Source organism: Bubalus bubalis, chromosome 6 (assembly GCF_019923935.1).
Source record: "Bubalus bubalis isolate 160015118507 breed Murrah chromosome 6, NDDB_SH_1, whole genome shotgun sequence".
In the NCBI taxonomy this organism is placed as follows: domain Eukaryota; kingdom Metazoa; phylum Chordata; class Mammalia; order Artiodactyla; family Bovidae; genus Bubalus; species Bubalus bubalis.
This window is the reverse complement of record NC_059162.1, coordinates 102,007,365-102,032,434: the sequence shown is the minus strand read 5'-3', so window position 1 is coordinate 102,032,434 and position 25,070 is coordinate 102,007,365. Positions and strand designations below refer to the sequence as shown.

Here is a 25,070-nt window from a genome sequence, read left to right as displayed (position 1 = left end):
CCCAGCTGCCTGGGTGGGGTGGAGTAGGGGAATGTCTGGTAGGTCCCCTCACCTGCTGAGGGGCTGCTTCTGAGCAGGGTGTTTGAGCACAGCTGAGGGAAGGTTCTTGGTGCAGGCTCCAGAATCCTCAGGTATTCAGACCCTTCCTCATGGCTGCACGCAGAGGTGATGGCACCTCTCCTTGGGCCACAGTCACCTGGAGGGAGGCTCACATGTCTGTGGGGGTGTGGCTCCCTCAGAGCCAGAGAAGCCCACCTTCTCGCTGCCGCTTGAGGGTTTTTTATAAAGGAGAGAGTGGTGCAGGGAATGGGACTGGTGAGGGCAAGGGGCAGTGTCGTCAGTGTCTCAGCCAGAGGACCTGTCCTCAGCAGTTCCCCCCGCCCGGGGCTGTGTGGGGAAGAGAGGAGGAATGTTTACGGGGGGGACCTGCTGTATGCAGGTGTTCTGCGCATGCTCAGCACAGCTTTTCCCGAGCCTCATGTCGGCTCTGTGAGGTGGGGCGACGACATCCCTAATCGCACTTGATGGAACAGGCTCGGGGCCATGAGGTCCCGGGTCTTGGGTGGCTCCAGAGTGTGAAGCAGGCTCTGGCGGCTCCTGTCAGGTTGCGTGGGGATGTGTTTGTGTAAGCGGATATACACACTGGCTCTTAAAAAGTGTGCCCTCCTCCTTGCAGCCTGGCTAAGCACCGGATCGGGACAAAGAGGCACCGCGTTTGTCTTGAAATCCCGCAGGAGGTGAGTCAGAGCGAGCTCTTCCCCAAGGAGGAGCTGGGCTCCGGACAGTACGACATGGTGGAGTGCCAGGCCACCCTCTCTCCCGTGAGGCCCACCCACAGCTCCGTGTGCCAAGTCGAGGACAGCCTCACCTTCCCAGGTGAGTTGGTCGTGGTATTTTTTCCCCCATAGCCCTAACCGTTCTGTTCTGTGTTGGATGCCACGTCACTGCAGGGTCGCAGGCATGACATGAGGGAGGTGGGCCTGTGAGCAGATGGTGACCGGAGTGTGGGAAGCGCTCTGGGTGGGGACACCCAGGGTCACGGAGGGACGTGGGGGAAGGCCCACAGCTGCTGAGGGAGCTGGCCGTGGTGTCCTGTGATTTGAGCAGGGGGCGGGAAGGGGAGGAGACAGGTGTGCCACAGGAGCTGCTCCCTGAGACGTGGGATGAGACAGCATGGGGACTGCCTACCTGCCATCTGAGAGCTTGCTCACTGGGGGCCCGAGGGGCCATTGGTATTTCAGGAAGGGACGGCGTGCTCCAGCACCGTGTTTGAAAGCCTTCCCACGGACGGTTATCAAGGGTAGATTTAGCTGGAAGGAGCTGGTGTCAGCCTCGGGTCAAGCCCAGCTTGGGGGACCTCTGCGTGGACAGGATTGCTCCGGGTGTGCGCTGGGAGCCATCAGCACTGTGGGCCCAGCTTCTTCCATGGAGCAGACTTCCTGGCCTGGCTCGCTGGGTCTCTGCTGAGCTGAGGGGACTTCTGGGGAAGGGACAGCTGCCGTGTGCTGTGTGCCGGGCTTGGGAAGCGGTAGCATCCTCACATCACAGAGGAGGAAACCGGAGGCCCAGAGAGGCAGAGGCAGCTCGCCCCAGATCGTGCAGGGGACCCCTGTTATGGTGGAGCCAGAGTTGGAAACCAGGCCTTCCTCAGCACCCACGTTCTTTGGTCTGTGTCCCTCTCTCGGGGTTGAGATGTGCAGGAGGGAGTGGGCTCCGTCCAACGTGTCTTGTGTTTCAGATTATTCTGACTCCACTGAAGTTAAATTTGAAGAGCTTAAAAACGTCAAGCTGGAAGAGGACGACGAGGACGAGGAAGAGGAGCACGAAGCGGCTGTCTTGGACCTTTCTGTGAACCCAGCTTCTCTTGGGGGACGCTTCGTCTTCTCAGGCTCCAAAAAGAAATTGTCTTCCAGCCTGGGCTCCGGTTCTTCACAGGATTCTGTTTCTTCCGATTCTGAAACCAGCGAGCCTCTGTCCTGCCGAGCCCAAGGGCAGACCGGAGTCCTCACTGTTCACAGCTATGCCAAAGGGGATGGCAGGGTCCCTTCAGGAGAGCCGTGCGCCAGGAAGAAAGGGGGCGGCCCCCGGAGCATCAGTGAGAGGGAATTGGCTGAGGTATGGGCGCTGGGGTGGGCCACTGGGGGTGGGCTCCTGCAGGGCCCCCAGTGGCAAGAGGAGACCCTCAGGATGGACCTCCAGTCTGCAGTTGTGTCAAGCAAAAGCCAGGTGGCATTGGGTCTCTTTAGCTTGTTTTTTGCTGGGACGGTTTTTTTTTTTTTTTCCCCCTGTTATCTCTACGTGACTGTTGCTCCAAAGAATGGCTTTGCGGCTTCCCTGGCCACCCTCAGTGGATCTTCAGTTGAGTGGGGCACATGCTCTGACCCTCCTGGCCTTAGGGGCGCAGGGTTAGAGCAGCAGTGTTTGCAGCCTGGCGTGTGAGGGCTGGAATGACGTGGCCTTTCTTACCCTGGGCTGCCCTGGGAGTTTCCCGGCCGCTCCCCGTGTTCATCCTCCCCCTCCTAGTATAACACCGCTGCCAGCATCCCTTTGGAGACCAGGATGAATCCCAGAGCCGTCAACAGGGACATGTTTGCTCAGGCTTCCTCCCAGAACATGCTGTTGCCAGAAGCTGTGTTTTCTGTTTGTTCTGTGTAGAAAGGCGCTTGGTGAGTCTGCGTGGGGTACAGCAGGGCCACGTTGGGTACAGCCCCACTCAGGCCTGCCCAGGTGACCTCTCTCTCCAGCCTCATAGCCTGTGGTGAAGTTGCATCTGGGCTGAGGGTTGAGGTGGGGCCACTGACAGATTGTAGGAGTGAGCACAGAGAAGCTGTCCCCGATTCCCTATTCCCTTCACCTTTGGAAAATTTGTCTTTTAGACGTTTTTATTTGCTTTTTTAAAAAACTTTTCATTTTGTTTTGGAGTATAGCCGAATAACAGTCTTGTGACAGTTTCAGCTGGACAGCAGAGCGACTCAGCCATACGTGTGTATCCATTCTCCTCTGAAGTTTTTATTCCAAAGCATTGTATACACAAACAGAATACTGTCACGAGCCCCACTGTGTGCACGCATTATCCCGGTGTGCGTGCATTATCTCTGTGTATTAACATTTGACATGCTGACTTTATCTTTTCTTTGCCTGAAGTACTAATGCTTTATCCATATTCAAATTCTCCTAATTTTTCAGCAGTGCGTTTCTGTGGTTAGTTTGCCTCTTGTCTTTAACACCCGTATGATTTTTCTTTCTGTTTTTTCTGCATCTCAGGCTCAGTTTCTGTAGATGCTGTTTCTCCATGTGGAGTCCCCCTTCCCTCTCACGCGTGGTGCAGTCTGGTGAGCCAGTGACCCCCGTGTCTCCTTCCCTGCTTTCCCATTGCCTCTGACCCCCATTCCCTGCTCTACTGTGGTCACTTCTACAAGCGAGGGCTCTTCCCCTTGGAAAGCAGAGCCCCTTCTGTTCCTCGTGGCAGCATCCCAGTCGTTGTTTCACAAAGCTCTGTGCGCTCTTGTGCATCTTGCTGTCTGCGCAGGCCACACTGTCCTTGTGGACTGTCCTCCTGATGTGCAACCACAGAAGCTGCTAACAATAGCAAGGACGTACTAGAGAGTAAATACTTTACAGTATTGAGGCCATATATTAATATATATATAGTTATTAATTATATATTATTAATCTTACCATGGAGTCAAGTTTTTTCTAGGGTTGGGTTTTTTTTAGGTGGTAGCAGGGCAGTAAATAAATAACAGCCCTTTTTTTTTCTCTCCCAAATTAGGAACCCGTAAAATTGGATACAGGACGTGGGCATATGGAGCTCAGAATGCCACTTTGTCACCAGTTAAAATGGTTGAGGAGAGTGGTTTTTGACCCGTGGCCAAGTAGCCCTGCTGCTTGTTTACCCTCAGTTAGAGAGATGACCCGTGTGGTCACAGGCAGCCCTGGACCGTTCAGGCCCCCCCCACAGGGACAGACAAGTCCCAATCTGTGTCCTTCGGCGTGTTGTGCACACAGGCAGCAGTGTGGTCCCTCTGTAAGAGGCAGATCCCACTGAAGCCAAAGCCAGGACTCCTCCCATGGAAACATGCTGGGAGAGGAGGCTTCTCTCTTAACACGCCTCTCTGTGTGACCCCTGCTCCCAAACCACTGTGTGTCTTCCTGATTCCTTTTCGCTTGTGTATGGGCCTCTTGGCTGCAGCCTGAACACCTTTTCTCCTCTCGTCACTTGCCATCTCTACCACCTCCCGCCTTGATATGCTAGCGTCTTTGAACTACTTCAGAGTCACTGATATGTCTCGGCTGCTTGACCTCTTCACTTTACCCTGTAATGGTTTGTGTGCCTGCTCTGGGCTAGGACGGTACCTTCAAAGGAGCTCGTCGTCGAGGCCAGCAGACAGATGCGAGCAGGGAGTCCTAGTCCCTGGTGATCTGCATCGCAGCACACGTGGTGGAAGTGTGCAGCTCGGCCTGGGGTTGGGGTAAGGGGTCAGGGACGGCAGGAGAAGGAGGTTAGCAGGAGTGTGAGTCTGGTGGGGGAGAGGGTTCTCTTTGGAGCTGGGGCTCACGCCAGCATCAGGGCAGGTTGGGGTCCACAGTGGTTTTGTTGGTCTCAGTAGGACAAGAGGGCCTTGGGAGGTGTGGTTGGAGGGTGTCAGGAGGCCCGTCCTAGACCTCTGCCTGTTCTCTGAGACTTGACTTCAGGGACAGGGCGAGGGGGCAGTGGAAGTTTACCGGGCGTGTGTCTTTGGAGAGTGAAAATTTCTGTAACATGTCTTTTTCTTTTTTTTTTTTTGATGCACAAAGATACATATGGAGTAATACAGCAAACCACAAATACTCATCACCATCACCGAGATCTAACGGTTAATATTTTGGAAGCCTCATATGCTTCATCTGTCCTTTTAATTTCCTGAAGTATTATATAGCAAGCAAATCATGACATGGATGTCATGTAATTTCCTTCCTGCTTCAATGTGTATCTCTGAAAAATGTGGGTGTGTTTTAATCACCATGCTGGTATTATACTTAACAAAATTACAAAAATTTTCTAGCATCATCTAATACTCAGTTCGCAATCAGTTTCCCCAGTAGTCTAAACAAAATGTATTTGACAGTAGGTTTGTTTGAATCGACATTTAATTAGTCTTACACCTGACATTTGTTTATTATATGTCTTAATTCTGCCTTGATCTAGGGCTGTGCCCTTCTGACCCCCTGTCACTGACTCAAGAAGCTCCGTCAGTTGTTCTTCGGACTGTCTGTGAAGTGTTCTTTTAGCTTTGCGTTGATGTTTCGGAAGATCATCTTGGAAGCAATGTAAAGGTTTTTTGGGGAAGAAGGAAGCAAAATTAGAAACAGTAGAGATTCTCTTTAAGATGGGATTATGGATGATTTTCACTTCCTGCGTTTATAAATTGTTTGAATACTTTTTATGAATACCATGTTGTTTTTATAATTAAATACTTGAGGACAGGAGGGGAGAAAAAAGGTTTGCAATAGGGAAATCAGTTTGGAACCTGCTTCTTAATCTGAGAGATGGTAAGAACCTGAGCTGTGTGGTGGGGGGTGGGGGTCTGGGGCCGCTACTTGGAAGGTAGGAGTGGGAGGGCACCATGCGGTTACCTGGGATTCTGGCTTGTGTTACTTACCGGATGGACGGGGGTGTGTCTGTGGCGGGTGAAAGTCACAGGAAAAGTGAAGGGGAATCTGAGTGTGGCTCGGGACGTGAGTTCAGTCTGGGGCATGCTAAATGCCACCTGCTTGTGTGGCAGGCTGTGGAGATGTGCATACACACGCCCGAGATGGGTAGATGGGGGAATCCTCTCCACCTGGAGGGTGTTGGTGGGTGTGGAAGAGCTCCCCGGTGGGGCGTGTAGAGCAGTTTTCGCAGTGTGGGTAGAGGTGGAAGGCCCGGGAAGGAGAAGGACAATGAGAAGAGAGAGCCAGAGGTTTGGAGAACTAGGAGAGGGTCGTGTGTGCAGAGCAAGGGATGAGAGCATGGAAGACAGTGGCAGCCTACCGAGTGGGCCTGTGTTGAAGAGGGGGTGATGGAAGATAATGGGGGTGCTCTGACAGGAGCGAGTGCTGTGGTTTCCAGCAGAGGCAGGAGATAAGGGGATGGCTGCGAGAGGGTTTTTAATCGTAATATATGCATGACATAAAATGCCATTCTACTGTTTCTTGGTGCCTCACACCGCTGTCCTGCCGGCACCAGGCTTTGGAGTGGGGAAGAGGCCATTTGTCCAGTAACAGGCCGCTGCTCACGGGGACACGGCCACTAGTCGCTTCCCAGCTGCTTCCCTGCCTCCTTTAGTCTCTCTAGCACTTGGCTCCTTGTCTGTGATGCTGTCTTGGTCTCAGTGCGGTTGTCCCAGGCTAGTGAAGGTGCACTGCTAGGAGCCAGGCCCTGGGCCGCCTTCAGCCTTGCTTCTTGAGGCATCAACGTGGTCCCCAGGGCTTAGCCCAGGAGCCTCTGTAAACAGGGGTGGAATGAAGGGAAGTGTAGCTCCAGTTAGGAACTGACATGAGGGCTGATTCACTGGGCAGAATGGCGGACTGACAGTCAAGGCTTGGGCAGAAGCTGAGACACTCGGCCTATCCCTGGAGAGGTCCAAGAGCATTGTGTCTATATTTGGAATCAGCTGGGTTTTGAAGAACACCCTGGTGGGCTCCCTCCCCACGCTTTAAGTATCCCTCAAGGTGTTATCTGGCCCTCTTGTTGTTCAGTTCATGTGCCGCCTCATGTATCAGGGGCCTTGGTGAAAGGGCCCCGGGTGACTGGCTGCTGAATCCCCACCACCGGAGTCTTTGCACAGTGACAAGCCTGCTGCAGTTCTTGTCAGTTCAGGCTGCTTTGAAAAAGTGAGTTCCCCGAAGAAGGAGAGAGAACACTTGGTTCTTCTCTGTACAGAACCAGCCCCATCAGGAACATTGATCTTGACCTGGTTGCTCACATGAAGGGGTAAAGGAACTCCGGGAGCCTGGAGCTCCAGCCCCCTTGCTGGCAGGGCCTGGGAGACCTGGCATGCTCTCCGACCCTCTCCTCACCAAGGGCTCCGGGCACAGTGCTCTTCACCTGCTCTTGTCACTGGGTTGCCACTGGCCCTGGCTCATGTGGTTAATTGGTTGAAACAGGGTTTGAGCCCAGTTCTGTTCCTATGGGCATTTAGAAATTGGAGTACATTGCAGGGAAAGGCAGGACCGGGAAGAGTATTTAGCCAGAGGAGATGAAAATGTGGAAGGATGTTCAATATGGATAGATGCGACTGCTTTGGTCAGAGGCAGAGTGATGGTAGCAGGAAGGGCAGCTTTAGACTCTGGCTGGGTCACGTCTCACTGTCTCAGCATCGCCCAGCAGCAGGCATGGTCCTCTGGGCGCATCTCGAGTGTGCAGTAGGCACTTTGGTTATAGAGGTGTGGACAGAGGCAGCCTCCTTTCCCGGAGCCACGTTCTGGTATTCTTGGTCCTGACCCCTCTGCCTCCTCCAGGAGTGAATGAGAGGCATTTTGCTTGCCTGTAAAATGATTAATCTCCACCTCCTACCACCATGTGCATTTTCTGTTGCTGCTTTAACAAGGGACACAAATTTAGCATCTTCACTCGAATTTGCCTTCTTCCGGTTCTGCAGTTCAGAAGTCTGAAATGGGCCTCATGGTGCTAAAGGCAAGGTGTCTGCCTTCCTTTCTGGGGGCGTCCATTTCCTTGCCCTTTCCAGCTTCCACAGGGTGTCCTTATTGCTTGTCCCTGACCCTTTCCTTCCACCTTTGAAGACAGCAACATCTGGCCAAGTCACATCACTTTGACCATGACCTCTGCTACCTTCTGCGATTGTTAAGCAGCATTTGAATACATGGGGCCCACCCAGACAATCCAGGATGATGGTCATCTGATTAGCAATCTAACAGTTCTTTGTCCTGTTAATCTAATTTATTCACAGGGATTTGGACTGTGCATCTTTGGGGGACAAGCTTCTTCACTAGTAAAACCATACTCAAATCCCCTTTCTTAAAATACAATTGAAGGAAATTTCCTTCTCAGCTGTCATCTCATTCCTTCCCTGTATCTTCGCAAAAATTGTGTGATGGCATTCGCTCCCTAGTTCTTTATTGTGTATCTACTGGAGTTTATCTCTAAAATAGTCCTGGCACCTCCCAGTTGCTGAGTCCCTTGGCCACTGCTCTTCTGTAGTCTGGACTGTGGATTTCCCCCTTGAGGAAACCCCCCTCTCCCTAGGATCTCCTTTTTTCCTCTTCTTTCTCCTGTCCTGGAAGGCATGGTCTCCAGTCAGTTTATCTTCCACTGATCATCTCATTCACTTCATCATTTAAATTCTGAGCCTGATGTCCAGGATTCCCAGATCCACAGCTCTTGCTCTGACTTCCTTTCTGAACTCCCAGGCTGAATTTCTTCTTGCCCCCTCCTGCTAAGTCACTTCAGTTGTGTCCGACTCTGTGCGACCCCATAGACGGCAGCCCACCAGGCTCCCCCGTCCCTGGGATTCTCCAGGCAAGAACACTGGAGTGAGTTGCCATTTCCTTCTCCAATGCATGAAAGTGAAAAGTGAAAGTGAAGTCGCTCAGTCGTGCGGACTCTTAGCGACCACGTGGGCTGCAGCCTACTAGGCTCCTCCGTCCATGGGATTTTCCAGGCAAGAGTGCTGGAGGGGGATGCCATTGCTTTCTCCTTCTTGCCCCCTGGGTATTTCCAATTGAAGGACCCACAGACAGGGGTTGTGTGTACCATACGGAGCGCGTTTAACTTGGCTTGTTAACCACTCCCCCCTCATCCACAGGAGCCTTCTTAGTCTCTCACCTTGGACACCCAGGAGACCCAGGCCAGAAATCCTCACCACCTCTGCTCCATTTATTTTCACACCTGTACTTCCTGGTCTTTGCCACAACTCACTTTTAGGGTTGTTATCTAAGTAATCTTCATAGTAGGAGGTGCAAGAAGATAATGGAGGAGCAGGAATCAAATAATGGAACTTAATTTTTAATCCTTTCACAGTCTGTTTTAAGATGTGTATAAGTACATTACTATATATAACTCATCAGTAAGTATACACGCATTGGGTCCATATCCCTACATGTTTTATTTTCATGATTACACTATCAAATAAATTTGATGGGTATTTCCAGTCTGTTGAGCCGAAGAACACCCTCCTTACGTGACCTCTTACTCACTTAAAAAATGTAAATCAGAAGCAGGGGTCTTGTGGTCAGAATGGAGGCGGGCCTGGAGCCCCAACCTGTTCACTCTAATGGCAGCTTTCATGGCCCCTTCTTGATGTACATTTTGGAAGGCGCTGCTTTAGACGGAAGGCACTGCTTTAGAGTGCTGGTATAGTTTTGGTCTGATGAAGTCTGTGATAGTCTTCGTCTCATTTCTCTACATCATCGCATGCCGCTGTGAGCATCATTGCTTGGGTCGAGCTAGGGAGCACACCCTAGGGGTCATGTTTTATCGCACCTACCTTCCCCCGACAGGCCTTTGGACTCAGTAGGTCTTGGTAAATGTTTGTTAAATGAGTGGGCAAATAGACACTCAATTTAGGGCTCTGTGCTCAGCATTTGGTTTTTTCTTGACGTTTTCAAGTGTGACCCCTACGTCCCGGGGCTCTGTGTAGTGGCACATGGAGTCTGCAGGTCCAGTGTCCCTTCTCCGAGGGGGCACTGTGATGCTGCCCTTTCTCTGCAGCACTCTAAAGCTCTGGTTTCTGTCACAGTTGCAGAGTGGGCCTCTTCCAGGCCTCAGGTCCTCGTTCAATAGGTTTTGCCATAACCCGTGTCTCCTAAAGTCAGTACAACCAAGTTTTAAACGTGTCGATTAGAAGGAAACTCTGATGTGGTATTATTACTGATTCAGTCCTTATACCTTAAACCTACTCACATTTGCTCTGACATTATGTAAATGCAACATTAAATCAGCCTGTCTCTCTGCAGCCAGGCCAGGGTTTCAGAGGCGTGCTCTGTCCTGGCTGGTATTCTCTGGAGAAGAGGAACAAATAGTGTCAGCTAGAGCTGAGGTCTTGAAGGTGCAGGGGAAGTGGCCTGTTTTCTTTTTAATGGGTCGGCTACTCTCTGCTTTGCTTGTGCTTGGGCCTTTCAAACCTAGATGGCCCAGGTGCCCAGCACTTTATAACAGCTGTTGCTGGCCTTCTTGTCCAAGGAACAGGGCCTCCAGTGCCTGTCTGGGCTCTCAGACACAGCCTCGTGTCAGTGAGCTTAAGGTAGGGGTGCGGCTCTTCTTTAGAGCTGGAGCAGGTTTGTTTTAGGTACGTTTGTTTCAGCCTGTTTCTGAGACCCACACTTACTAAATCCAAAAATGGTTTACACAATCCTGGTTTAGGCTGATTTGCATGACACTTGTCACTTTAGCTTTTTCTAAGACAGGTGTTTTCCATGTTTGGTTTTATATTTGTTCCTTTGAGTCTCTCTGCCCTGCTGTTTCCTTTGGTTTCCACTGTAAGACTGACTTCTGCTGTGTCCCCAAGTGGCGGGAAGGCCAACTTGATTTCTTCTTCTGGTTTGCCCAGGTTGCGGATGAATATATGTTTTCCCTGGAAGAGAGTAAGAAGTCCAAGGGCCGCCGTCAGCCCTTAAGCAAGCTCCCCCGCCACCACCCGCTCGTGTTGCAGGACTGCGTCAGCGATGATGGTAAGTGGTGGTTTCGCTCATCTCCAGAGGAAAGGCTCTCAGCACATCAGGACCTCCTCCAAGACCTCGGGAAGCCACGCGGAGGGCCGGGGTGGACCTGTGGCTTAGCTGTTCCCCCCAGGTATTCCGTGCAGAGTGCCAGATTTCAGGGTATCAGACTTATTCTCAGATTTCACTATAGGTTTGGGTGTCTTGGAATTTGCCTATTGCGGGATCGTAACACGCAGATTCTTCCTTCGCTTCTCTTAGGAGGGAGTGGCTGATTGTTCAGGGGAGCAGGTTCTGTCACTGATGCCAAGGGCCCTGTGCTGGATGTGTGGAGACAAAGATTAAGCTAAGATATGTCCATGCCCTCAGGAAGCCCACGGGGTAGTTGACTGATCTAAAGGGAGGAGGTGGTGATCCAGGCGGAGGGGACAGTGCGAGTAACTAACTGTGGCGTGAAGACAGGCAGGCAGGTAAATTCAGAGGAGCCAGCCCTCTGTGGCTGGGTTTTCAGAGCCAAGCCAGGGCGTGGAGGAGGAGGAGGAATGAGGTGGTTGTGAGCTACTTCTCTTGAGTGAAGAATTTGCCTTGGGCGTTCTGAGCCCTGGAAGTGTTTCGCCAGAGGGGCTTGGTCTGATATGCATTAGAAAGATTGTTCCTAATGATTGTGTTTTAGAAGGAGCAGAGGGCTTTTGTCGCGGCCTCTGTGAGGTCCAGGGTTCTGAACTAGAAATATGGAGAGGACCTGGTGACCTCATGGGGAGGATAGAGCCTGCAGGTTGGACGTGGCCCTGTGAGGTTGGTGGGGCGGGGAAGCCTGAGCTGAGTGCCTCCCTAGGTTCTAGTGTTGGTTGGGTTTGGAGACCTATGTTCAGTGTCTGGGGAAGATGTAGACCCTGGAGGGTGGAGGGGGTATTTATATCTTTATTAAGGGGGGCCACTCAGGGAGGGGGCGTAGAGGCTGGGGTTGGGAGGACTGAGGAAGAAGAGGCTGTGAAGGAGACAGGGGAGTAGGCAGGGATGCACTGGAGGAGACTTGCAGCTCAGAGCGTGATAGCCATCAGTACAGTGTGGCCTCCTGTGCTGCCCGGAGCTGGCAGAGCCTCCGAGGTCCGCAGTGACTAGGCCCCTTGTTACTGTTGCCTGGTGCCCCATCCTTCCCTGTCCTGTCCTTGCCCATGCCCGGGGCTGGGTGGGAAGGCCCAGAGGCTCCTCAGTCAGCCCTTCCCTCTGCTCCACAAGCCCCACGTTCCCTCTCTGCTGTGATGTTGACGCCCACCTTTGCTCTTCTCCTTTGATAGAGGATCACGATGAGCTGGGTGGGGAAAGCCTCTCGAGAGCACGATTCAGAGTCTCAGAAGTCCTCTGTTGCCGGGGTCCAGCCCCGGCTGATCCAGGGTATTCGAAGGAGAGACGGCATAGGCGAGGGTCAGGAAACAACTGCTTAATTACACGTTAATTAAGGATACAAAGAGTAATAGAATGAGGATAGCTCAGTAGGAAAATTCAGTGGAGAAAAGAGGCTGAGTAGCTTGGTTTACGCGGGAGACCAATAAAACTTCAAGAAGTTTGCACCACTTACGTAGGCCACAGGTGTCCTTCCATTCTCCCGAAGGAGAGGAGACACTGAGGCCTCCCCGGTCGGATCTTAGAAGCCCAGGCATAATTAGCAAACATGGCGGGTTCCGCGCTCCAGATGGAGACTCAGCCAGAATTTGGGAGAGAGAGTGACATGGGGAGACCAAGTTTCAGTGAACAAGGCCCGCACTTTATTTTCCAAAGTAGTTTTATACCTTAAGTTATGCATAGAGGATAATGGGGGAAGGGGTGGAGTCATGCAAGGACAGCAGTTCCTGGTTCTAATCAAAGCCAGGCTTTCAAACTTATCATATGCAAAAGTTCAGGTGATTGACATCATCTTCTGGCCAGGAGGCCTGTTAACATTTTAAGAAACTTATTTTTCTCTAAAGGTGATTATTCCAAAGTCAGGCACCAGCCTCCAAAAGAGCATTGGACAAAGCTGCATTTTACATTTCTATACACTCATTATATCAATCAATACACTGCCAAGGACACAGTAGGTAAGAAGTATGGAGACTTAGCAGCAAACATTGGCCCAACAAGTGAAAAACCCTTCACCAATACAATTTCTAATCAATCTTTTAACTACTCAAAGGAATCTGTGTTTAGGCAGTTTAGAACATCTCCTGCCTCTCACAGTTGGGAGGCTCTGAACAATCACATGTGGCCGGAAAAACCTATTCAGGCAGGCTAGAGGATTTCCAAAGGAGTTTGTCGATTAAACACTGTCACACCCAGGAATTATTAACTGGAGCTATAAGCTAACTCTCTTTTCAGAGAGAGGTAGTGGGGGACAGCCCCCCGTAAAGTCAGAGGTGTAGGTGAAAGCACAAAGCAGAAAGTAGGCAGACTCTGGTTTTGGGGGTAGATGCTCGAGAATTTCCAGGGGGACTCCTGAGGCTCAATCCCGCCTTTGTGTATGCCGAGCCTCCTTCCTCATGACCTTTGTCATGGGCGGAGTTCCTCACGCTGGCTCCCGGCAGTGATAGATTTCCAGTTGAGCTATTCCAGATCCTGAAAGATGATGCTGTGGAAAGTGCTGCACTCAATATGCAATATGCACTCAATATGCAATATGCCGGCTCCCGGCACTCTGTGGTCCTCCTCCAGCCCTGGTGGGGGCTTCAGGACCTCTAGGTCAGCAACAGCCTCACTTCTGATTTTTCCCCAGTGCGCTAAAGCAGTGCAGACTAAAGAAAACTGGGAAAGCTGGAAAAGCTGGAAAGATAACTCGACAGAGAGGACCGCTCTGAACACTTCATTGTGTCACTGTTCCGACTGTCCTAGTCAGGTGTTAAATTATGTCCACGTGTGTCTTTTTCTGATAATGTGAATGAGATCATGATATACACCTCTCTAACTCTTTATGTTTAAAAAACTTTAAATGTAGAGAAACTGAAAGAGTAAGAACACTGTGTTGCCATAATTGCTTTGTCTCCCCCTGTACATTGTTTGGGCTCCCCGGGCGGCACTGGTGCTGAAGAACGTGCCTGCCAGTGCAGGGGACGCAAGAGATCCCTGGGTCGGGAAGACCCCCTGGGGGAGGGCGTGGTAACCCATTCCAGTATTCTTGCCTGGAGAGAATTCCTTGAACAGAGGAGCCTGCTGGGCTATAGTCCATAGACTCACAAAGAGTTGGACACAACTGAAGCGACTCCCCACACACGCATGCATTGTTTACCTATGGGCATACATATCTCCTGTGTCATTTGAAAGTAAGATGTAATTATCAAGTCTTTTCATTTAAAGTGAGCCAACAGGCATCTTCTACGTAGGATCGTCTCCTGTGTAAACACTTGACCTCCGAAAGTCAGGAGTAACTTCATAATATCCTCTGATTCTCAGTCCATAGTCATCTGTCCCTGCTCATCCTAAAAATGTGTTCTTTCCTCTAAACCAGTATGAACCAAACTAGAGTCATACATTGCATTTAGGAGTTTCTTCAGTCTCTTAGTCTCGCACACCCTTCTCTCCACTTAAAACTTTTTTTTTTTTAATTGAGGCATTTAGTGAAGCGCATAGTGAGTGCCTAAACTGTACAGCCTAATGAGGTTTTATCTAGGAAAGCTGTGAAATTTTGGTTCCTACAGTTTTCACTAAACTATTGACCTTTCTCAGCGTTTGTTCAGTATTCACAAGTAGAGTGGCTCTTGGCTGCTTTTGGTTGTGTAAGCGCAGCAAGTGTGTGTGTGGTCATTTTTCTCTGGTGATTGTGAGTGGTCTGTTTCCGTTTCTCTGTTCCTGTCTCTATCGCTCTTGTTCTGACTAGGATGTGGAAAACGTGTGCTTGGATTTTGGCACCATGTCTCCTGCTTAGGCCTGATTGATGGAGCTTGTAGGGGTCAATTTTAACTGCAGTCCATTACGGTCGCCTTCACTGAGATCACATGCATGGCAGCTGCCAGATCCCTTTGGATTAAACTTGATTGAAGGTGGAGGAGATAACTGTTTGTTTGCACTGAGCTTGAGTTGCAAGGAATAAACAGATAAATGGGTAGCTATGTTCCAGAGCTTTCCTTGGGCTGCTCAACATAGGTCTCCAGGGTCTCTTGGAAGGCAGTCCTGTCTGGAAAGAAGTGAGGAGGTCATTGGAGGAGTTGTAGCCACAGATTGCAGGGCTCCCCATAACACCATCCAAATTCTGGCGGAGTCCTTTGAAAATCACCCCTGCCCTTGGCCTTTGTCACCCACGGGTTCTCGGGTTAGTCCCGACCTGGAACCGGAAGGTCCCAGCTTGAGCTGAGCTCTTTGGCTCTCCAGGCAGAGCCACAGAGCAAGGCTGGTGCTGCCTGCCTGACTCACACCTCTGCTTCCTCCTCTAGAGCTACCAGAACAGCTGACCCCCGAGGAGGAGGCTGAGGAGACAGAGGCCTGGGCCAAGCCCCTGAGCCAGCTCTGGCAGAACCGACCTCCAAATTTTGAGGCTGAGAAAGAGTTCAACGAGGCCATGGCCCAGCAGGCCCCTCATTGCGCTGTCTGCATGATCTTTCAGACTTACCATCAGGTAAGCCCTCGTATCCCCTCTGTTTACCCGGTGCCAGCACTCAGGACAGCTAGCTTTAATGGTGGGGACATAGTTTGGGAAGGGTGTGTTTTTGCCCCATCCGCCTGCTGGATGGAAAGGCTTCACCAGGCAGGTGAGCATGTGGGTTTCACTTGAGAATGCTCTGGGGAAGAGCAGAGGGTGTGGCTTGGGCTCTGGGGGATTCCCGGCTCCCTTTGGCACTCAACACTGTTTGCTGAGGAATCTGCTCTTTCTAGTAAGTGATAATTCCTTCTAGGTGGTTTGTCGTCCTGGCCAGTCTGAAGAACTGGGGATTCTTTAAATCAGATCCTCCAGCGTTGTCTCTTTTCTTCCTTGCCCATCGCCACTGTGGATGTTGGCAGCAGTGGAAAGGCACTTGGGAGGGGCAGGAGTAGGGGCTTGCCGGAGGAAGAGGGATGGGAAAGCACCCTGGCTGAGCCCAGCCGTGCCCCTCCCACTCGTGGGGCATTTGATCCTCCACCATCATGGGTCTCTTTGAGTCTAGCTCTTGGAGGCCACAAGGGCACCCACAGCAGCCTGTGCCAGAGGACCAGCTCAGTCTCAGCTGGGATCTACCCGGGGCAGCACGTAGGGAGCCAGTCCCCTGTGCTGGTTAGAGTGGCGTGGCTGTCCCTGAGCCTGGCAGGGGCCTCAGGTTCATGTTTGCCAAAGAATGAGACTTCAGACCAATGTACTTAGAGTTAGTAACTCATTCTTTCTCTCCAGGGACCAAAAAGCGAGCCCAAAAGTTCACTACGTGTCCTTGACTGGGCGGGAAGCAGGCAGATGGCCTGGCTGTTTATCTGTCGAGCGGGGCTCAGTGTTCCATGAATGGCACAGGCTTGGGGTTGACATGTTTCCGGGCCCCATCTTTGGAACAGGGGGTGAATGCCATCCAGCGGCAGAGCCCGCAGATCCTCGCAGTCAGGCTCTTTGCCAAGGGAAGGACATGGACACAGTGTTCTTCCCGAAGGGGCCCCAAGCCAGGAACAGCATGTGGGGCTCCAGCCATGTGACGAGCTGCAGCTCAGGTGACTGCTGACATGGCCTCGAGAAGAATCTGTGCTGGCCCCGGGGGAGCACCTGCCCTGGGGCCTCTCCCTGGGTGGGGTGCCGGGCCATGCAGCACAGAGGGAGGCCCCCAAGAACAGCCTCGCCAGCCTCTCAGTGCATTTTATTACCGTCTGGTTGGGAAAGATTGAAGTCCCAGTTGCCTCTTACCTCTCTTCCTCTTCCCGGTTGTCCCCGGGGGCCTTTGTTTGATGCTGCTGTGAGAAATTGAATTTGAGTCATTAGAGGTAACTTCAATTAGCAGCTCTGGGATAATGGCTGTGCACCTGGGAGCCGTAGCCGGCCCCGTCAGGAAGAGAGCAGCTTTCTGCTGACAGAGCAGGTGGGGAGTGCAGGACACAGGCCGGGTCCCTGAGGTGTGCGCTTGCCCCCTCCTTAGGTGGAGTTTGGAGGTTTTGGTCAGAGCTGTGGCAGCGCTCCAGATTTGGCCCCCCAGACGCAGAGGACCAAGCCATTGATTCCAGAAATGTGCTTCACCTCGACTGGCTGCAGCACGGACATCAACCTGTCCACCCCTTACCTGGAGGAGGATGGCACCAGCCTCCTGGTGTCCTGCAAGAAGTGCAGTGTCCGGGTCCATGCCAGTGAGTGCCTCACCTCTTCTCTGCATGCAGTCCCAGGGCAAGGGCATCTGATCACGTCCTTCCACCTCTCAGTCTCCTGACAGCCTCCCAGCTCCCACCCCACCACCCCCCCCAGTGCAAAGATTGCTTATATGTTGTTGGAGTGGTCAGATCGGGTCTGTGACTTGGGTCTGTGCTCGTACTGTCCACCCTGGGCTCTCCCCCTGGTTGCAGATACGTGGAGGGGACTAGTCCCTGCCGCTCACTGGGTGTTGGTACCAGTGAATCTGGTTTCTGACTTTTTGAGACTTTGGTCCATACCATATGGCTGATTTGTGGGGGCCATGGCGCTAGAATTCAGGGGTCTCTGTAAGATTTGCTTGTTGCTTTGGGAAAGGGTATTTGGAGAGGAGCTGCAGGTCTGCCTTTGACTCTGGGTTTAATTTGCTCACCTCGGTGTCCCTGTTAGGTTGCTACGGGGTACCCCCTGCAAAGGCTTCTGAAGACTGGATGTGTTCTCGGTGTTCAGCCAATGCCCTGGAAGAGGTGAGCGCATCCATGCTGTCGCTGTCTCCCTGTGAGACGCGCTTGCTCAGGGCCACTGTGTTTCACGTGGACTCTGCCCCAGCGGTCTGAGCAAGACCTGGTACACAGTGATGTGAGAGTGTTGTCAGAATAAACCCCCCCACCGGGAGAGCGCTTGCTGCCCATCTGCAGCGGGGCCCGATGGTGTCTGGAAGCTGTTTGCTCCATTGTGTCAGGACCGAGTAGAGGTCCTCTGGTGAACAGACCACTGCCCCCTGTAAAGAATTGAGCCATCAGGTCAGAGCATCAGAACAGGGCTCAGATGTTCATTTTGTGGCTTTCTGTTTATTCTTCACTCCTCTCTGGAACCTGGCAATACCCGCATAGGAGGCAAGCAGAGCCCTGTAATGCCCGCAGCCTAAGCAGGGTATCATTCATGACTTTCCTTTCAGTTGTTACTATTAACAGGGAAGACAATTAGGTTAAGTCAGGCGAATAATTGGTGCACTTTAGCCCCGAGTGGCCTCCCTGTCTTCCTGCAGGGGAGTCCTGGTTCCGGGGGCTGTGCAGGCGAGGCCTCCCATGCTTTCTCATGTGAAGGCTACAGTTGCCTGAAGGAAGTCACTAGGAGAACAGATTGGATGTTAATAATTCGGTGGTGACCACTCCTCCTCCCCCACTTCTTGGCAGGACTGCTGTTTGTGCTCATTACGAGGAGGAGCCCTGCAGAGAGCCAACGACGACAGGTGAGTTTTCTGAGCTCTGAAGCTGTGTGCAGGCGTGCCGCCAGGGTAGGGGCTGTCATCCACATGACTGATGATGACTTGGGAAGCACACTGTTTGGGGCTGAAATAGCATCTCCAAGATTAATTTTAAAGATGGGAAGCCAGGCAGTCCAGAGCTTCCCCTCGGAGGCAGCATTGTAAGTTACACCCTTCTGGAGAAGCTAAGATGGACTCACGAGGGTGTGACGACCCCGTGAAGATGATGCCGGGGCTTCATGGTGGACAGGGGGACCTGACGGGTTAGATGTGGGGCTGGTGCAGAGGTGGCCGTGGCTGTGGGCTGTGAGCCCTGGAATGAGGGCGCATGTCCTTCAGGAGGGTGTTGGGACATTGAGGAAGTCCAGCTATGCCTACCCACTCGTCAGCCAAACCCATAGAGGGTTCTGTTCCTCAGTCCGGAGCTGGGCTTCTCTGCTGCCAGCAGGTCACTTTCAGTCAGCTGAATATTTTAAGTCTTTATTGAATTTGTTGCAGTGTAGCTTCTGTCTTTTTGTTTTGGTTCTTTTGAGTGCTGGTCATGTGGGATCTTAGTGGGGTCTTAGCTCCCCATCCAGGGATCAGACCCACATCCCCTTGCGTTGGAAGGTGAAGTCTTAACCACAGGACCGCCGGGGAAGTTCTGTGAGCCGAGTTTTTGTGCTTGGACCCGGCTTAGTGGTTCTGGGGTAGAAATGTCAGGTGAATGAGGTTTTTGCTCTGAGGCCTGGCTGCCTAGGGGAGAGTACTCACAGGTCGATGGGGAAACAGCAGGGAGGACCCTGCTTCCAGCTGAAATCCTTGGCGCACACACCACCAAGCCTCTTGCCTCACAGGCATCCCCTTCGTGCTGCTCTGCTCACTCCTTCCACTGCTCTAGAGCACTTGCTGCCCTGACTGGAGGTCACTGTGTTCCTTATAGTTGCCAGAGTGCTGTTTAAGTCCTCCTTTTCTTTGAATGGAAATGGCTCTGCTTGCACCTCCCACCTTCACCATATAATCCTTGGTCTGCCCTGCGGAGCTGTGCAGAAACAGACCTGTCCCCACTCACACACTGCAGGTGGCCCCACGTGGCCCCTGCACCGTCTTGTCGTATGTAGGTTTTCATCTGGCCTGATCCTGCGAGTGCTCACCATCTTCGTGGAGCCCATCTAGGTGCGTGTTAGTTTCTCCAGCTGTCCCAAACTTTAATTCTCTAAGGGTGTCCATTGAACACACCTCTCAGAGTAAATGGGGCTGGACAGAAACGAAAGAGTGATTCTGAGGTGGACAAAGGGAGCAGAAGGGAGAGGTCATTTTGGCCCTGGGAAAGGTTTGGGTTTGGGCAAAGGCGTGGAGGGGAGGTCTGGGCTTACTGGCAGATTGGGGCCCATTTGGAGATATTTTGAGGAAGCGCCCAGGTTCTCCAATTAAAGACATCTGTAGGGAGTTCTCTAATTTATTTTCACTTTCTAAACCACAGCCCCAGTTAGCTGTGGCTCTGTTTATTTAGCAACAGGCTGTGAGTGGTGTAAACAGTGTGATGCTGTGCTGACCTGGGACTGTGTGGTGGGGATCTTTTCCCACTTAGTGTGGGAGACACTTCTGGTCTTAACTCTCTGGGTCTGAGGACCTTGCTGGGAAGTTCAGGGGTCACAGTGGCGGAGGGAGGAAGCACCACAGGCAGGCCCACATCAGAAGAGGCCAGGCTCTCCAAAAGCGGCAGTTGAATTTTTGTTCTCTGTATCTTTTTGTCCAGAGTTTGCCCCAGCTGTGCATGTGCACATTTATTTTTAGTCCTGTACAGTTCCTTTGTATTTTGTTGCTTGAGCAGAAATTTGTCCAGGTGGAAGCATTGCAGCATTGTGGCAGAGGGTCCCAGGTCCCAGTCTGTCTCATCCCCCTTGCCCTCCACCGCCACCTCTATACCCTAATTCTAAGGGGTCAAAGGTCTCTTCTTCTGAAGCTTCTTATGCTGGACAGGGGCTGCAGACCATTGCCTACACTTCGCTGACTGTTCCAAGGACCTGTAGGGACCTGGGCCACTCTCTCCCAGAATGGGTTGAACTCTTTGAGCCATCCTGAAGCCTTACTTCGAACTGTTGGAACCTAGAAGACACAAACTTAACCAAAAGGTTAAACAAACAGGGCTAAAAAGGAGAACCATGATAGCCATTTAGCCATTTGAAGAACCCAGAGCAAAAACAGGGTGTTGGGAACGAAAGCAAGTACTGAACATGCAGCCTGGACTCAGCACCACCAGAGGGGTGGGCACACCATCTACCCCTCTGGCCCGACCCCTAGACACATGTTCCTCTCATCCTATATAAGTCCCAAGCTTGCCTCCCCACCCTGCAGGGAGCAGGCAAGCAAGGGAACTTGTTCTTTGTTCTTGCTCCCCCTTGCTACAGCAGGGCCCCTATAAGCCTTGCCTGGGAGAAAAAACAAAAACAAAGAAGAGAAAGCCATAGGGTCTGAGGGGACTGAAGTGGCCTTTGCCTTTTGGCAGATGGGTCCATGTCTCATGTGCAGTGGCGATTCTGGAAGCAAGATTTGTCAACATTGCAGAAAGAAGTCCAGTGGATGTGAGCAAAATTCCCCTGCCCCGCTTCAAACTGGTAAGGAGAGAGAGATGAGCATGTGACTGTGCATCCTTTCTCTGTTTCCAAGGCTCTGGGTAGAGGGGAACATAGCACTTATGAGGGCATCCCCTGGCTGGTCTTGTGCCCCTTGGTTTTGGGCGTGACTTAACAGTTCTCACCCTCTGGTTAAAACTACTTAATGAGGATGTCTGTGATCAGATACAAGATTAACAGAGGGTGCATGCACCCTCGTGTTTTGGGAAGCAGGTGGGCTCTTGTGTGTATGGCTCTGTGCATTTGGGGGAGCAGTAGAGGAGACCGTCCCAGTTCCTGCAAATCATTGGCCTACTTCCCCTGTGTTGTAGAAATGTGTCTTCTGTAAGAAACGGAGGAAAAGAACTGCCGGCTGCTGTGTGCAGTGTTCTCACGGCCGTTGCCCAACTGCCTTCCACGTGAGCTGCGCTCAGGCTGCAGGCGTGATGATGCAGCCAGACGATTGGCCTTTCGTTGTCTTCATCACCTGCTTCCGGCACAAGATCCCTAATTTGGAGGTGAGGGGGCTGCCATTCTGGAATCCGCTTGACCGTTTTTCCTGAGTCATTTTCTCTGCTGGCTGTTCATTCGTTGTGTCAGCAAGTTACTTCCTCAAGCACTATGCTTCTCGGAAATGCTAATGAGTGTGGGATTAGGAGGTGGCCCCTGTCCATCTCTGCTTCCTGCCCTGTATTTCCTAATCCTGGGGTATCAACTGCCTTGTGGTTGATTCCTTGTTTGCCTCTCCTCCTGGATAAACTCCTTGAGGGTCCGTGTCTTGTTAATCTGGGTGTCAGGGACATTGCAGAAGCTCTGTAAATATCGTGAACTTACGGGAAGAGTAGTATACCATGAGCCCTACATGGCACTGATTTTCTCTAAGTAGTGAAGCTTAGTGAAAGCTGCATGAAAAGGTTTGGATTAAAGGTGGCATTGATGTGGGTCTTAAATAATAAAGGGGAATTATGAGCAGGATGCGGTTCAAGTCTTCAGAAACAGAATGAGCGAGCCTCAGGAGGAGGAACGTGTAAGACTGGGTTCTGGGAACCTGGCGGGGGTTGGTACTGGAAAGGCAGGCAGTGCCAGAGAAGGAAGGCCCTGGGCTGCCACGTTCAGTTAGGAGTCTGACCTTTCTTCCATTAGGAGAGGGGAACTTGATCAGTATTATGACTTCGAGCTATATTTTTTAAAACCGTTTTGGTTTGAAGAAAAGACTGAAGGAATAAGAATTCGAGGCCAGGAGACCAGTTAGCCTAGGTGAGAAGTTGAGGTCTGAAGTGGGAACACAGAGGAAGAGCTTTCGAGTCACAGCCAGCGCTGGATCCCACAGTGGGTGGAACTGATGTGTCAGTTGACTGCCATGGGGAGAGGAAGAGGGAGCTGAGTGAGTGTGGATTCCATCCTTAAAGATGGAAGGGATGCTAATACGATATTAGCATTCAGGAGCTGAGATGGGCCAGGGCTGTTTTGTAGGGGAAAGTGGGGGAGATAGAAAACAAGGGAAGGACCTGTAGACTTTGATATTGCTGCAACATTCTGGCTGAGGTACCAGGAGGCAGTTGGATTCACTGGATGAAAATTTGGATATTATCAGCATTTAACAGGATAGTTAAAGCTAATTCCTATTAGAAACTGGGCTCTGGAGATTCCTAATAGAAGGAGCAGATGGTAGAGCAGGAAGCAGGGAAAGCAGCTGAGAAGCAGAGAGAAACGTGGAGAGAAGCAGAGCAGCAGTGGGCTCAGGAGGGCCTCGTGCTGTCGGGGTGGCGGCGCTGTGTGCACCCCACCTGGGGGCTCCAGGGGCAGTCAGGACAGGAGCCAGCGTGCCTTCCATGAGCTGCAGTCTAGTGGAGGGGACGCCCATGAAGACTTGTCAGCAGTGTGGTAAAGAACAGTCATAAAAGGAAGGACACGATAGAGCGCCAGCCCAGAGGACAAACTGCCCCCTTACCGTTTGGCTCTTGGAAAAGGCCTTGGCTGACTGGCTCTTTCTTCTTCTCCTTTAGTTACTTACTTATTTGGCTGCCTTGGGTCCTAGTTGCAGGACATGATTTTCATTGTTCGTTGCAGCCCAGACTCGGTAGTTGTGGCTCGCAGCCTTAGTTGCTCTGCGGCATATGGCATGCTTAGTTCCCTGACCAGGGATCGAACCCACATCCCCTGCACTGCAAGGCGGATTCTTAACCACTGGACCACCAGGGAAGTCCCTGGATCCTCCGTTTTCGTAAAGATATTCTACTGAGTGCAAGAGGTGGTTGGTGGTGGGTTGGGAGCTTAGGAAGACGGGAAAATAGTCAATATGATAATGAGGAATAAAAGCCTGAGGTACTTTTGGTGAGAGGGTAGGAGTTTTGTGTTGGAACAGGATTGTGATGCAGTGGTGATTATTATCCCCCCGCCCATCCACACATCCTCACATTGGCAGCTGTAGATGGCTGGTACTATAAGGAAAGGTGGGTACTGTTGAGTATTTCTTTTACTAATTCATTCTTCACCCACGTACTGGGCACGTCTGACGCAGTTATTTGTGTTTTGTTTTGTTTTAACTTTATTTATTTTGGTCGGGCAGCTTGTGGGCTCTTAGTTCCCTGACCAGGGATTGAACCTAGGGAACCCCAACCGCTGGACAGCGTGGAATTCTCCAGGCACAGTTTTAGGTGCTGGGAACATACTAGTGAATGAGATAACAGTGCCTGCCTTCCTGCTGCATTTCCTGTGGTTGAAAGATGTGTGAAAACAAGTAAACATACAGTGTTAACAGATGCGACATAAGAGTAAAGCTGGATACAGGAATGGAAGAGGAGGTAGTAAGCAGTGTTGTCCCTGAGTTGACTCTTGGATGTGAGGGAGCCAGTGTGCAGAGAACTGGGAAAGAACCTTTCAGGTAGAGGGAACACAGGTGCAGAGACCTTGAGGTGGGAACACGCTTGGCACGAGTGCTCAGAACAGCAGGGAGGCCAGCGTGGCTGGAGCGCAGAGCTCAGGCCGCTTAGGGAGGGGTGATTGGACCCGAGGCTGCCAGATACTCTGTGATCTCATTTGCATCAGTGGCAAGTTCAGAACGGGAAGAAGGGTGATATGAGGGCCCCAGAGACGGCAGAGTCCTTGTAATGAGGAGCTGTGTGTCATAGACAGCTGAGGACATCCAGGGAACCTCAGTCTTTGTGCTCTGACCCTGAGGGTAGAGCTGGTGGGAAGGTCTGTGTGGAGTATTGTGTGGGAGCCCTGGGCCTGCTGCACGTCCACTTTGATGTGTGTCTGGACTATGTGGATTAGTAGGTGCTGTCTTGCCAATTCCTCACAATAGGGAAGTCACAAGAGTCAGGGGAGTTTGGGGTGAGACAGGATGGTTGGTTGGCATAGTGACCAGTTGCGTACTGTGAATGAGGGAGGAGCTACATTATGGGGGAAACGTGACACGAGGTTTCCCATGTCCTGGCCGGGGTGTGGGTATCTGGAAAGACCTACACCATTTACCTTTCCATTCTCATGCCTCTCTTTCCCTGGTGAAGAGGAGTCAGCTCATCTTGGTCCCCATTTGCTAGGCCTGTCAGCTCAACATGGGCGTAACCCAAGCCTCTGTTTTTTCCAGCGTGCCAAGGGGGCCTTGCAGAGCATCACCGCAGGCCAGAAGGTCATTAGCAAGCATAAGAACGGGCGTTTCTACCAGTGTGAGGTGGTAAGGCTCACCACTGAGACCTTCTACGAAGTCAACTTTGATGACGGCTCCTTCAGCGACAATCTCTATCCTGAGGACATAGTGGTAATGTCTGCGTGGAGCTTCTTGGGCATTTTGGGATGGGGGTATTTCTAGGTCTGACTGACCGTGTGCCCACCTGCCTTTTCTAGCCAGGCCCATCATTTGGCCCCCAAACAGAAAGAAGTGTTTGTACTGGTCTTTCTATACGGAGAACATTGTATGCCACTAGGGTACCCTGGTTTCTCTAGAAGCTTGTAGGAAGCAGTGTTTTCTGCAGTAATTTGAAACATGCTTGTATTGCTCAGTCGGTAAAGTATCTGCCTACAATGCGGGAGACCCGGGTTCAATCCCTGAGTCGGGAAGATCCCCTGGACAAGGAAATGGCAACCCACTCCAGTACTGTTGCCTGGAAAATCCCATGGATGGAGGATCCTGGTAGGCTACAGTCCATGGGGTTGCAAAGAGTCGGACACGACTGAGCGACTTTGCTTTGCTTATCCTTAACTCATTGGAAAAGACCTGATGCTGGAAAAGATTGAAGGCAAAAGAAGGGGACGGCAGAGGATGAGATGGTTGGATAGCATCACCAACTCAATGGACATGAATTTGAACAAA

The 25,070-nt window shown here is 51.6% G+C and overlaps 1 protein-coding gene across 13 annotated transcripts in view; it reads left to right on the top strand.

Annotated features, from left to right (window-relative positions):
* KDM4A (lysine demethylase 4A) overlaps positions 1 to 25,070 on the top strand; it is a 41,401-nt gene that overhangs the window by 11,905 nt on the left and 4,426 nt on the right. For 7 of the 13 annotated variants that reach the window (XM_044945106.2, XM_044945109.2, XM_025288897.3 and 4 more), the window contains 12 exons: positions 677 to 876; positions 1,739 to 2,115; positions 2,928 to 2,982; positions 4,798 to 4,856; positions 10,530 to 10,650; positions 15,039 to 15,220; positions 16,692 to 16,896; positions 17,345 to 17,421; positions 18,091 to 18,146; positions 20,650 to 20,758; positions 21,088 to 21,273; positions 24,348 to 24,518. In XM_044945106.2, coding sequence (XP_044801041.2) covers positions 677 to 876; positions 1,739 to 2,115; positions 2,928 to 2,982; positions 4,798 to 4,856; positions 10,530 to 10,650; positions 15,039 to 15,220; positions 16,692 to 16,896; positions 17,345 to 17,421; positions 18,091 to 18,146; positions 20,650 to 20,758; positions 21,088 to 21,273; positions 24,348 to 24,518 — 1,798 coding nt within the window. Of the gene's footprint in view, positions 1 to 676; positions 877 to 1,738; positions 2,116 to 2,927; positions 4,473 to 4,797; positions 4,857 to 5,188; positions 5,311 to 10,529; positions 10,651 to 10,899; positions 12,130 to 15,038; positions 15,221 to 16,691; positions 16,897 to 17,344; positions 17,422 to 18,090; positions 18,147 to 20,649; positions 20,759 to 21,087; positions 21,274 to 24,347; positions 24,519 to 25,070 lie in introns of those variants that run through there. The other 6 variants (XM_006044539.4, XM_025288906.3, XM_044945112.2 and 3 more) reach the window with 6 other exon arrangements.